Source organism: Anopheles funestus, chromosome 3RL (assembly GCF_943734845.2).
Source record: "Anopheles funestus chromosome 3RL, idAnoFuneDA-416_04, whole genome shotgun sequence".
Classification (NCBI taxonomy): Eukaryota; Metazoa; Arthropoda; class Insecta; order Diptera; family Culicidae; genus Anopheles; species Anopheles funestus.
Genome location: NC_064599.1, coordinates 46,085,238 through 46,099,849, shown reverse-complemented (window position 1 = coordinate 46,099,849; position 14,612 = coordinate 46,085,238). Strand labels below are relative to the sequence as shown.

General features: G+C 34.6%; 2 protein-coding genes across 16 annotated transcripts in view; one reads left to right on the top strand and one right to left on the bottom strand.

The window, feature by feature from the left end:
* The window catches only part of LOC125769142 (choline transporter-like 2), a 95,995-nt gene that overhangs the window by 60,175 nt on the left and 21,208 nt on the right, over positions 1-14,612 (top strand). The gene's annotated exons all lie outside the window — the stretch shown is intronic.
* Positions 1-14,612, bottom strand: part of LOC125769135 (liprin-beta-2) — a 30,989-nt gene that overhangs the window by 6,554 nt on the left and 9,823 nt on the right. For 3 of the 15 annotated variants that reach the window (XM_049437623.1, XM_049437621.1, XM_049437622.1), the window contains exons 3-5: positions 12,071-12,279; positions 2,914-3,138; positions 116-493 (exon numbers count right to left, since the gene is read on the bottom strand). In XM_049437623.1, the coding sequence (XP_049293580.1) occupies positions 116-493; positions 2,914-3,138; positions 12,071-12,279 (812 nt within the window). Of the gene's footprint in view, positions 1-115; positions 494-2,913; positions 3,139-3,369; positions 3,768-3,843; positions 4,249-5,413; positions 7,326-7,736; positions 8,334-12,070; positions 12,280-14,612 lie in introns of those variants that run through there. The other 12 variants (XM_049437620.1, XM_049437619.1, XM_049437618.1 and 9 more) reach the window with 11 other exon arrangements.

Sequence of the window (14,612 nt, the reverse complement as noted above, 5' to 3'; positions counted from 1 at the left end):
ATACAAAACAACACAACATTCGTTAAGAGCCAGATGCATTTTAAATGACATAATGTGAGAGTTATATTTTGCGTTTCGCTCAAAACAAAAACTAACAGTACTTTAAAGTGCTTACCTTCGGAGTTATAGGACTTATTGCTGTTTGCGGTAAGCTTCCGTGGCTGCCATGATGTATTGGAGATGAGATCAGCGATGCACCTGGCGCTGAGGGTGACATGCCTACCATTCTAGTGTTCGTAATAATCTGAGGTCTTCTGAGTAAACTAGACGTAATGCTATTGTTATTAAGCACATTTGTTATCGTGGCTCCGCTTCCATTCCCATTAGTAAGACCTCCATTTATCAATCCTGCTGATCCTACGGTGTTTGTTACAAAATTTGTACGCAGTTCCAGATTTTCTCTTTCTAGAGCAGCCTGTTGGAGTTTCAGCTCACTCATTGCTGACATAAGCTCTAATTTCTGAGTTTCAAGAGAAGATCGCGAAAGCATTTCCTTGAGTTGTAAAAATGGAAAAAATGGAATAACATAAATTAACATTTTTATCTATTAATGTGGACTTTATTTTTAGTTGCCACATCAATATTCACTTTTTGAATAAAGAACTAAGCATTAACTTGTAAAACATTGCCAGAAGCATGATAATATAATATAGAGTTAGTAAATAAAAGGAAGAACATATTAGTACATATTCAAAGCGTAGATGACAATTGTGAACCATTCCATGATTGAACAGATTTCCAAATCCATTTAGCTTATTATTGGTAATTTATATAAACAAAATAGGGTTATTACGCTGTAAAGCGTCACAAATTGGAGTGAATTTGTCTATTAGTCGCCCAAGAAGAGAATATGGTACGTTTGAAGTAAATTCTTATAGTGAAGACTAATACGAACAAACTAATGCAATTACATATTTAATTTGCTCTTTAGTTTGTTTTGTAATTTGTCGATCATGTGGTTATTATTTGATTTGCACGAGAAAAAATCTTCCTCTGTTTTCGTATTACAGCCTTTACTTCATAAAAGATACATTGAAATATATGATAGCAATTATTTGATATTTGTGAATTTCTGATAAACAAATTCATATAAAAATGATCTATTAATATGTACTACAAATTTTCAAAGTCACTAACAGGAAGAAATAACGCATTAAACATCTCGATACATGATACGAATCGGGTGTTATCCCGAAGTGTTATCAAATTTGTGAATGATTTAACATTTTTTAAATACCTAATGTATATTGTATTCATTGTATAAAGAAAAAAAAACAATGTAATATAAGTATATTAAATCAATAATATTCGTACAACCAAACCAAATTATTCGTAACTATACCAATAATTGAATCCACCATGACTAATACAAATATACGAACGCGATTAAATATACATACTATCGCTGATAATATGCAAACATTGTAAACGTAATCGAATACGGGAGGATAGGGGTAATTAAATAATCAATTTATTTTGATCATAATCCGTATGATTCTTCCCATTATTCACAATGTCATATTAGCAGTGTACGATCGATACCCAGAAGCAACAATTGTTGACAGTTGTCGAATTTAGTCAATTGTAACAATGTACATTATATTGGAATAATAATTTTACTAAGCTTATAGTGTAAATCAAAATTACCGGGGGTTATAGTATATCATAGGTTATAGCAATGATAAAAATCCTTAACCTTCCATACCATGTTTATATGACCCTTGCCGTTATAATAAGCAACATTATGAAAAAATATTACCAAAGATTCACATCAAGAAAACTAATTAGAAAACGGGAAAGATAAAAACAATAAAAAATGTAGCTTAAAAACACAATAATAATCACGTTGTAACATTAGCAATAATACTTTTAAATGAAAAAAAAATCATTTAATCTTAATTTAAGTTGTAATTTACAATCAGCATAACAATACTTCAAAAGTCAAAATTGTTGCATTATTATTGAACAACGGGTGATGGAATCTGGCAATTAGCACATGTTTAGTCGTTAACTTACAAGCCAAAAACCAAAAGAAACTTTTCATTACAAGTATATCAAAAGAAATAGATTTTACGAAACCAGAGTGAAATGTAACGAACACACATTGAATTAAACAGTACAAACATCAAACAAAATATTTGTTTCAGTAATAAATAATATAAACCGCATTTTGGCAACCCAACTGACAAACACTTGGCAACGATTACGTATTTTACTGATGTGTTACCGATCAAAATCAACATTACAGATATTATCGATTGAACATAAAAAATTATACTTTTCATAGTTCGTATTTCGAAAAATGCATACAATACCCTATTATTTCAATGTTTAGCAATAGTACAGTAGAGGTAGAAGAGCAGCAAGATTCGATTTTTTTGACATTTAGTGTTGCATACAACTATTTGCTGTGCATTCTTAAAAGCAACTCAGTTATGTGATAAACATTTATTACAATGAAAGAAAGAAAATGATAGATTTCGAACAAGACATGGAAACAAAAAGGACAGATAATTGAGAGGAAAAATATTTTTAAAATAATGAAGAAAAACGAGAATAATACAACGTAACAAAAACTGATGCATAAATAAGGGAAATATCCATTGAACTAGATTTTTTTTAATACAAAAACTGAAATTTGGTAAGCTTTCAAAAATATTTTCAATGATAAAAGGAGCGCCAATATAATGCAAATCGACCAGCTTCAGTTAGCTCAATTGCACTTTTCGAACTTTCAGTCAACAGCTCAATGGATTCAAAACAATCATGAAAATACACAATACATTTACAAACGTTGTTTCGAACGATTATAATGCAAAGGAAAATACGATAGAGTTAGAATAACAGATATAAAGTGAGAAATAAAATACTATGCTCAAAACAAATAAGAAAAAAAGTAAAATATCGCGGTACTTTTTGTTTGTCAATCTGGATGCCAACTGTTTTTGCAAATACGCTTACTCGCTGGAGAAGATCTTCCGCGTTAGACAGTAGCTGATTCTTCTCTTTTATCATGTTTTCTAATTCACTGAGTTTGGTCGATTGCGATTGCACTTGCTCTGTAAGCGTTTTAACCTGCAGAGCAAGGGATTCTTTATCCTTTTGTAGACGTCGTAGCCGTTCATCCGTATCTTGGCGCTGTCGATTAAAGAAAACAAAATGGGAAAGATATTGTTAAAGTAGATTGATTAAAGGTTTAAGGTATAGATCACGTTGCTGTTAATTTATATTTGTGTCTTCGTTTTACTTATGAGTACTGTCTGTATTGTTCAACGAAATAAGTTACGTTTTGCTTACGAGTACTGCCTTCATGGTTCATGGTACAACGAAATACTGTTTAATATACAACTTAATTTGGTAATGTCAAACCTGAACATCGTTGCTCCATTGTGGTCGATGATCCATTGAACAGCATGGTGGCACTGGTGGATAATGATAGTAGTTCCGACTGCAGCAGCCGCTAGAGCAAGATAAATCTTGTGTACTACCTAAGGCACTGTTACTTCCATGTTGATACAGTTCCTGCTGTCGACGATGATAGTCGATCAACCTTAACTCCTCTCTGCTTTGATGATGGGAATGATGGTGTGGATAGCCCCAGTAGTAATGTGGATCCCATGGAGACAAAGGAGGTGGTGGAGGCGGCTCCCAAATGCCAGGACTTAGCCGAGAGTTGTGCTGATGTGGTGGACAAGAATGGTGTTGATGTTGACTGCCACTCCCGCTACTGTTGTAGTTATTAAAGCTACCTGAATCATAAAGATGATCTTCATAAAAATCAACAATGAAGCGAATTGAAGGTTTCCACTCGACAGCAGCCATTAGAATGCTGTTAAACCTCACCTTTGGAATTTAAGCTAAGATTGCTCGACATAGAATCATGTTTGTGAAGCTCAGACGAGGATGATTTTTCTTTGAGTGAATGTGTACTGCGACTTTTACCATCTCGCTCGTGACGACTTGAGCTTAAGTTCCTTCGTCGATCTAAACTGCCTGCTTCTCGTGAAGGTCTGGGTGGTTTTCCACTAGGAACAACTTCACCTACGCCAATTGTAGTAGATCCGCTCGACTGAGACTGTTGCTTTTTTTGATGTGACATTTCTAGGCTGCGTTGATCACGTGGAACCGATCGGGTTGCTGTTGTTTGCGAAATAGATCGTCGATCAGACTCAACAGATGCTTTCGGTGCTTCTGGGCGGTCATGAGAATACACCCAAGTAAAATCATCATCACAGCAAGTTGAATCTTCTATGATAATATGCATCATACATGAAACGATCAATACAAACAAATCCAAATACGGAATGAATATGCAAATTTTTCATAACCCTTATCAATGTCTTTAATGAATCCGTGTACTAAAGAAAGAGATGGTCTATCTGTAACAAAACACATTTATATTTTTTTGACTGAGATCATTTGAAAGTGACAGATCACCTGTTTTTTTCAAATGTGCTCAACAAAGCCCAACATCTTGCATTTAAAAGTGTTTTTCATTATTGTTTGTTGTTAAGGTATGGTTGTGTTCTGACTTAATCTCGAGCCTAAATGTGGGCTAAATTACCGCAAGAGAAGAGAAGATACGGAATAATTTAAAGAGTGAAGAATGTTGTACAGTAAAAATAGAAAATAGTAGCTTTTTTAAATTTTGTTTTAGAAATGTTTATAGAGAAATTTCTAACAGCAAATTTTCCAACAGGTCAAGCATACTGACGATTTCAATATTTCAGTGTAGAATCTTTTCTAACTTGTTTGGAATAGCACTGCCCAATTGAAAAATGATCACCATCAGCATCGTCGTCATCATCATTATCATAGATGGTTTAGTTATAACGCCACGTCTATTAGTGTCTTTCGTCATGTTATTAAGCTTATTAATATAAATTATCACTCTAAGTTCCTTTCTTTGCACTTGGAAATGTAATCCCCATTTGAAGCCATTACGCGTGAAATTATCGTTTGCGCATCACATATACGTGGCGCACTACAAGTTTCAAGTGTTTGAATCGAAATGAAGCCACGAGTCATAAACCATGTTTACTATCACGAGAAAAGTACGCTCTTCATACTACATGCGTTCTACCTACTTTTAACATGGTCACGTGTACAGTTAAAACTCGACAGACTCGATCTTTGCCAGGCATTGCAAAATTCTGACCATCCAAATGCTTGCTTTTGATCAAAGCAGTAAGATTCTAGAGCAGGCGCAAAAGAAACAAATGCCCCCAAATAAAAATCTATTTTTAGAATGGCATTATTCGACAAACATCACCAAATAGCATAAGCAGCTTTGTGCCATTTGAAAATTGAACTTGTCCCCTTGCTCGCAAAAATACGGATATTCTGACGGCATAGTGGTTTATCTTATTAGCGAAAACGGCTGAAATCATATAACATAATCTGTTTCTGTCACCTGCTTCATGATCAGCATACGGTAATGATTGTTGGCGTTTCCAGCCATCAACGGCTCGGGACTGGCCAGAGCTAGACTGGCTAGCACGACGTCGACGCTCGCGAGTAGTGGACAGTTTACGAAAGCGACGTTCTACCGGTGATAGGGAAATTGAACGAAGGAATGGAGATCTATCCCGATATCCAGATGAATGTTCGCCGTAGTCATCTTCCTCTGGTTGGTCACCTTCGTCACTTTCATTGCTTTCGGAGCAACAGCCAGGCCTGTAATCTCCGTTTGAATATTCGCCACCGGTTGAACCAATGGAAGCAACACTCCATGAGCTTTTGTGCAATGTATTTGAGGCTGTGCTGCTATCGATTGACTTTACATCTTCTTCCACTAGAAACAATTGTGTTTTGTTTATTTTTGTCAAATCACTAGCACAACCGACATCCGAATCGCAATCGATGGCAGGTGATCGTATTGATTTTTTAATGCCCTCGACGCTGCTTGTCGCAACGTCTGCTTCTTCAAAATCGCGCAGCCGTGATTGCAAATATGCAGCTGCTTCCGATGCAATGTCGGAATTCTTCCTGTGACTGTCATGTTCACTATCCACCGCCGAAACTTCTGCCCTTGCAATATTACAACCATTTGGAACGGGTGGGAGAGGCAAGTCAATGAACTCGCCATCCTCGCTGTAGACGCTATTACGCTCGCGGATAGTTTCAAGGCGCGTCACGTCACAAATTACGGGATGAGACCGCGATCTTGGCGAAGGGAACGGTTGCAATGGTTGCGAAGTATCTGCTGGATGTCCTGCTGTTGATCTATGTTTCTCATTGCTCATATCTTTTTTATTCTCCATCGATGCAAGACAATTGTAGTATCAATCGAGGATAGAACTTTTGCACAAATTATTTACAGCATTATAAATTGATTGTTTTGCTTCTTCTAGCCATTCTTACAAGCCATTCCAAATTGGCTAAGAATACTCCGCATCGACTGAAGTAACAAATACACAGCAAATTTTCACACAAACAGCGTAGGATTTCGTTTAGAGGAACCTGAGTGCTAACAAATTGAATTCAATTCGCGAGCTGGCACCAGTTTTTAACTCATTAAGTGATAACACAGATAATGGTTGAGCGCTCTTATCAGAAACACTAATAAAATTGCTTAATGCAGGTGTGGGGAACACTTATGATTCACAACACCACAACAACTTCTTTTAAAACACAATTTTTTAAGCATAATTTCATTTCACACAGGAATTGAAATATGAATCACATTTTCGCACATCAGATGAACGGTACACAGAGCAAGCAAGAAATTAATTCGTATTATTTTACACTATAGCGCGCACATATGACCGCTGTCAGCGACAGAAATAAACGATCTGCCTATCTATCCGCGATCTACGGGTTCCGAATGAATGAAAGGCGACGATACGATTGCGACCCTTCAAAGACTAACACTATGACGGTTCTGCGGTATGATTTGTATAATCGAGATGATTTAATGTAGTAGTACGCAACTCAATCGCCTTTCAAATACTGCTGCATTCGTTGTAATTGCACCGGGAGCGTTTGTATGTGTCACAATGCGTGTTCAAGCAAAAGATAGACAGTATTGGTGGGTAAACAGAGAATCTTCGATGGTGAGTCAGTGCGTAGCATCGAGAGTAAGAGAGTAAAACACACAATCTGAACTAAAAAAAAAACATCCCCATCTTTTCCGTTGGCTATGAGCATTAACTCACTACATCATTAAGCCGGCTATGGGTGGCTCGTGATATTAATACATCTGCGCTGTTGGTAAAACGGAAAATAACGACAGAGATTTAGGTTCAACTAGATAGAACAGATGTCTTCTCTAAAAACATTCCAATGGTTTACATTGAGCGTGTTTGTGTATGAAGCATAGTATTCAAGTATTAGTGTTTGTTTAAAACTAATTTCCCACTGATGACGTTTTGCGTAAAACTTCGATTGTGGCGGGTTGGTCCGGCAACTTGGAGAACCATATTTTTATTTTCAATTTATGACGCATAATTCGACTTCAGATTCTACGAACATTAGCATGACAGCACAGGCCCAATCAATCAATCGATCAATAGTAAAAAAGTAGTAAAAAAGTTTCATAAATTCACTTACATACTTTTTTAATTCGCTTATTATGGGGTTTTCCGTATTATTTACTAACTTATGGAGAATATTGAAATGCCGTAATAATTAAATATAAATAAAAAAATTATCGAAAATATCAGCAAATGAAAAAAAATCTTCTAAGTGTACATTTTACCGTTATTACACCTTTTCAATTATATTTTATTTCTTACCTTGCCCTACGTTCGTCGATGTTGCCTTTTGAAGCCGGGGTATTCGACTGTTACTCTCTACATCCCGTTTATTTAGTGCATTTTGTAAATAGTTTGCCGAATCTGTCCCTAGAGATGCAATTGACGTAGCACACGGTCCTGTTTCGTAATTGTTGTTTTTGGTGGGAGCTTCGTAGCTTGCATCTATATCTTCTTCACCGGCAGATGAGTGTGAAGTCTCGTCTCCAGAAGATGGAGACGCCGTCTCCGAGGACGACGATGAGAAAGAGTTTGACATCGGTATAATATCGTCGCTGAATTCGTTCGAAATAAAATTTCAACCAAGGTCGTTTTCTGCAATTGTGTCGATATAAGTACTGCGCTTTTCAGTGAATTTACAGTTGATCTATTCTTGCTTGTTTTGACAAGACACTAACATTACAAGGTATTTTATGTTACAGTAAATGGAGAGTACAGTATTTGTACTTTAACATTTGCGATGCATCATCCTAGCGATAGGGTTGAAAATTATTGAAAACAGAATGAAAAAATATGTGATTTGATACATGATCCTGTCGGGTAAAGACCGATGCCACTACCATATAGCCACCCATATACCTATATGCATAAATCTAAAATAGGCAAAAGTTATTTTTCTCTACTTTTTCTCTTTTGGTTCTATCAACTTTTTTTGATCCAAAGTATAGCCTAACCAAAAATTTTGCATTTTAATGAATCAACCTACAATGATTTGGGTTTAGCATAAAGTATACACATCAGTGCCCAACGTTAATTTATTGTGTGAACAAATTACGCGTAACGAGATTTATAATTAAAATCTGGTGTCTACTATTACTCTTAATGAACATTTAAATAAAAAAAAATTATATTGCTATATTTCTACTTATAATGATATTATGTTTCGATTTACATTATGCTTCTAGTTTAAAAAAATTTCAAACGTTGAACAGGCGTTAAGCAAAAATATTATCAATTATTTCTTTGTTCTGTATTTCGCTTTTAGATTCAGCCACTCTGCAGCATAAACCATTGCTTTCAATTTACACTTGAGCAGAATACGGCTATTTTTAGGTTGTCTGGATTTGAAATTTTCTCATAGCAAGATAACCGACCGCCGCATACAAATATGTTTTAATCTGATACATCTCTGCAGTGGAACCGCGTCACTTGTAGTTGTAATTAAGCTTGCGTTTCTATATCACATGTGACAAATGTACATAATCAATTTACATTAAATAGCAATACAGTGCAGCTATTATATGTGAACAAAACAAAATCTCTTTAAACTTCTATTCACTTGGAACTTATTATACGAAAACGCGTCGAGATCGAATTGAAACAAAAAACCATATCACTTATCACTTTGTAAATACATTTTACAACATTGTAAAAGTCCTATCTTCAAAAACGACAATACAATCTTTGAGAAAAAACATTCAATGAACATATTATTCACTTCACACATTTAATTTGCCATGAACCTTAAATAGGTGCAAATATCACTTGTAGGTACACTCGAACTATGTATTTCACGATCTTTTCCGAACAATAAAATGTGTTATAAACATGATTTGCACTAGATGTTTAGCAAAATTTATTTTCATGCATTTCAGTATATTTTCTGTCACGCTTATCATTTTATGCTTTAACTACTTTTATGTGATAAACCGTTTTACACTTATACTGACACAAATTCTCAACAAAAAACTATAAGTGAAGCAACATGTAACAAACGTTTAATTTGGTTGGTCTTCATAGGCTGACGACAGCCGGGAGACTAATTTCGGTGCTGGTCTTGAGGATGTTTAGAAGAGCGAAATAGAGAATACGCATTGCGTAGTGCTGGATGGAACGCATAAACCAAGCACCACACACGAAACCATATGTGGGGCAACAATCTTCCTGGGACCTTTTGTTAGTTCAAACAGCGGATAGACGTCAAACAGCAATTTGAGAATACTAAAATTGACTTAAAATACGTTCAACATCCAACTAAGCGGGGGAAAATGATTGAGGCTTTATTGGAAGTTGATGGTTTAAATTAGATCTTTATTTATACTTTATATTAGGAATCATCCATAACGGCCTAATATAAAGTAGTTGTGGTTAGCATAAATTGTATCTTGAATGTATTTTTACTATAAAATAAAAATTTGATAAAATATCACATTTGTGTGTTACGAAAGTGATGTGTGTAAAATATTGATTTAATTTCACAAAACTGTTAAATTATTATTATGCGAAACAATATTTTATACTTAGCAAAAGAAACAGTTACTTGGTTGAGCATAAGAAAAAATATTGAAGAAAAAATAAATAATTTTTGAATACCGTATAATTTGGAAACATTTTAACAGTATTTGAACACTAAAAATATATAAACTGAATAATAAATAACATGTATTTAGATGCACAATGTGCTGCCGTCGTCATTTAGTATGTTGTGCGTTTAAGGTAACAGAATGTAAACCACAACAGAATATTCGTGCGTTGGCTTTCAAAGCAATTAATTCCATTTTTGTATTTCTTAAACCGCCTTCCTACCGTTGATTTCACACACCATCATATCGTTTATATAAACAACATTGGAAGAATTCTCGTCCGGTGTTGCAATCGATTTCATGTAAACATGGACCACTAAAACCAACTAATCGGTTCGCTTTGATTGCTGCGAACACTCTGATTGATAAACACATCTCAGTACTTTACACCATAACTAACTAATAAGTAGTTCGATAATATAAAAGAAAACCCACTCTGGTCAGATTATAGTCTGGAATAGATCCGTATTTTGCAACGAGCTGTTGAGAAAAAAGAGTCCTTCAATGAGAATAAAACTATGGTAATTGTATAATAATTCTAATATCATCCTTGTTGATGAAGTGAAAAGTTCATACAACCGCAGATGCTGTTATTCCGAGATACAAATAGCGCACAATCTTCCCTTTCAATGTATCATATAACACATAATGTACTGCTATTTTTCTATAAATAACACTATGCCAAAAAGCCCATTGAGTGTTTACCATGGCCGCGGAGCAATGTTGTTAAATTGCCATTTACATATTTTTTCCTTTTCAGCATTATCTCTTATAATGTTCCATCATTGAATGATATTCTTACGTATCTAGCAAGCACGTTGAGTGGATAGCAGACTAACAAAGGACTCTTCAACTTGACTTCCATGGGCGACCTGTACAAATAATCTTTACGTAAACCAGAATCTATGTATTAGCCACCAAACACTTCCTCGTTTGATATCATCGATTATGATTATAATTTAACTTACAAAATCAAATAACAGGAAACTCTACAAAAAATAGCTTTTTACGCTTTTTACTTATCTGTTAAATATAATTAACATGAAAATATCATGGGCTGATTCCGGTTAGCTGGTCAACATAAATCTAATAATATAAGAATTATTATGAAAATCAATTTCAAACATCGTAATGTTGGTTAAGAAAAAAAAATCTTTAATGAAATACAAGAATATTGCATAAACAACTTGATTGAATGTAAAAATAATTGCCTTCACCGTTGCTTGTCGTTTGACGGACAGAATATGTAGATTCTGTCAAGACATTGTCGACGGTTTCTTACGTTCAAGATGATTTTGATCGTCTTGCCTTCGCTATTTCTAGTGTTTTACCAGTATCTTAAAACCTTTTGACCCATTTTTGCAATCGAGAAGAATACTTTGCGCATCATTTAAGTGGCGAATAACTCGAATATTGCAGAACATTCCACGCGTTAAGGCTATCAAATCAATGTTTTTTTTTTGTATAATTCTTGCTCGTAATAATACGCTTTACTGTTCTTTTCTGCGAACATTCTTAGCAATTGAAGGGCCAAGAGTGAACTCGATAGTTTAAATACTTTTAAATCGTTTGATTAATAAAGTAAGAGAGCAAAAACAGCAAAAAAACTGAAATGCCCATGTATAAAAACCATTCCAAACATTCGTTTTCAAAATTGATCAATTATTTCTATAATTTATTTTCACAATCAGTTCACTGTAAAGAATTTGTTATCGATCAAAAGGGTATATTTATACAATGTTTCGTTGAACCATGTTCCAGTGTTTCACAATACTTGAGCTATACAATGCATTAGAACACATGACTATGAAGAACGAACAATACATACATCTTGAAAATTATTCTGCACCAATACGTTTTGAGAAGCATTTTGCTATCATGTCTTTACATAGTAATAAATGCTTTCCGTACGTTGAAGTACCATTTTAAACTTTATATATAGGTGTAACAAATTAACTAGATGCAGTTTCATTCGGACACATTGTGCCACAAGCAATCGCGAAAATAACTTACCGGTAAATGAGAGTCGAGCCATGTATTGATGATATCAGCCGTTATGGGATCCGGTGAAGGGTGTAGGCTGGATGATTGTTGTTGGAGCGCCATAGCAAGTGACTGAGCAGCTGCCAGGATTGATGTGGATCGAATACCATGCTGTAAACCTGCGTTTGATGATGAGTTGTTTCCTGCATCATCAGGCGATGCAATGTAGTCTGTATCACCTGAAATGAACATTTAAAAAGAGAACGGACATTAGACGATTGTGATACTGGCTTTAGTCGAGAAACTTACAATCATTCATTTATTACAGTACACACATTTATTTACTGTTCGGAAAAGCGTATTTAAATACTTTGCAAATGCAAACATTTTTAAAATATTTTTTCGACGTTTTAAAAATGCCTAACTTTTTAACGGAGAAAAAATTAACGGAAGAACGGAAAAGATGCAAATCTACAGTCATGCCGTATAAGACATTATGAGGGCATAATGAAAACTGAAAGCTAAATCATTAAAAATTTAAGAGTATTTCCTCTCTTACACCTACTACCATTCAACAGATAACTAAAGTGTTCGCTACTCTATGTCTGGCCAAGAAACGTAGCTGATTTTCTACCGTCAACTGATTCATGGTTTGAATACTGTCACCGCCATATCAACACTATTATTCCATGAACGGAAGTGTCTCATCCTTTCGCTTCCAATGATCGGAAGGCGGTTTTTAACAACCACATGCAACCGGAACTACCGTCGCAAACGGAAGACTTTTTGTTCTGCAACGATGGTCTAGCCATACTGCAACAATAAAAAAAATCATGAAAAATAAAGGTTATAGTTGAATATGCACTCTCGAAGGGGATTTTTTTCGTTTTCTCGTTGCATTTTTATAGAAATTCTGTTTATGAACTAACGAAATTTATTCTACATTTAATTGAAGTAAAATAATATATGCATATGCAGCTGAAGAGTATGACATGTATTTATGTTTTGTCAAGCACAGTGAGAGATAAGATGAAAGCAAGCCACCAATCCAAAACCTTTATCATTTTGTAAGGAACTGTACTTGTAAAGTACACTTGTACTGTAACTTTGTAAGGAATTTTATCAACAAGCTGTGCTATTCAGACGAAGTTTTTGGTATTGGTAAGTATATTAAGCAACATATGACTTCTTGGCATATTCACCTACTAGGTTATGCCTGTAGGTGAATTATTTCACCTACACTCACTTATTTATATCACGTGCTCCAACAATCAGTTCTTGAAACGGGGAAATGGGAGGAATAGGGACCAGGACAGGTGCGAACCAACTGTTGGACGGACTCTATATCATAAATAACTTTTTCAAAAAGTGGATGAATAAAGATAACGATTTCAAAGTAATATTATAAATGAATAATTAAAATATGTTGTATGTATTATAATTAATAACAATTTCTTCATCTTATCAAAAAAAAAAATGATAACTCTAACAAATTAAAGAGTTACATTTAGAGTTAGCTGGAAATGTATCACATAGGTCGAATTTGTCCTTTAGGGAAGACTTACGCTTTAGCTATGTGGTTAGTATAAATCTAGCAAAAGGTCAAATAAGATGGATAACAATTGCGGAAGGTTGTTATACCAAATAAGAAGAGAATAATAATTTGTTGAAGTAATAATAATTAACTATGAATAGTTAAATTATTCAACTATTAATTATTAATTAATTGAGAATAATTAACTATGATAGTATTGAATTTATTTTATAATTCCGGCTTTTGCCGTATTATGCACAACGATAGTTTATATGACTAAGATTCCTCTTAAATTTTTTTGAAGAATGACATCGGCATAAAAAAGCCTTAAATATGACATCGTTTTAATTACTTCTAGTTTTCAGCTGACTTCTTGTGTCGCCCGCATAAACCAAGCTTTACCATGACCGAAATTAAATTCGGTACGAAATGAAATGAGAGTTGTTTTTCTATATCGAAACTAGACACATCACATGACATAAGACGCTAGAAATTTCGGGCTAATTTTAACTGGTACACTTTTTTTAAATCATCTTTTCCAATGCATGGATAATCGCTTGGAAATTGTTCATAAAGTTATCACCAATCAAAAAATGTCTAAACTACTAGGTGGTTGACAGTACTTTGAATTGGAGAAATATTCGTATTTGAACATTCTATTTATCTATCTATAGTCAAAGCTGGTTTTATAAGATATTGATTAATAAATGATAGGGTTTAAAACAATTTCCTATACTGTCAAGAACCATTATAACATCCAATCTATATTTGTATTTCTGTGGATAGGGATTTCATTTTTGTCGCATTCCCATCCTACCTAGTTGTGAGGACACGACAATAATGATGCCTGTCACTTTGTGACGGTGCGATCGTCGAAGGCCTGGTACGAATAACCAGGGTGTTCCCGCTATCATCCGATAGAGGGCGCTCTATATGACGACATAGGATCGGGAGGACAATACGTACCTACGTAGAAGGAATTTAGTTTTGCAAAGTTAAACTTTGAAGTGGAAGTAAACAAAAACAGATTATTAAGCT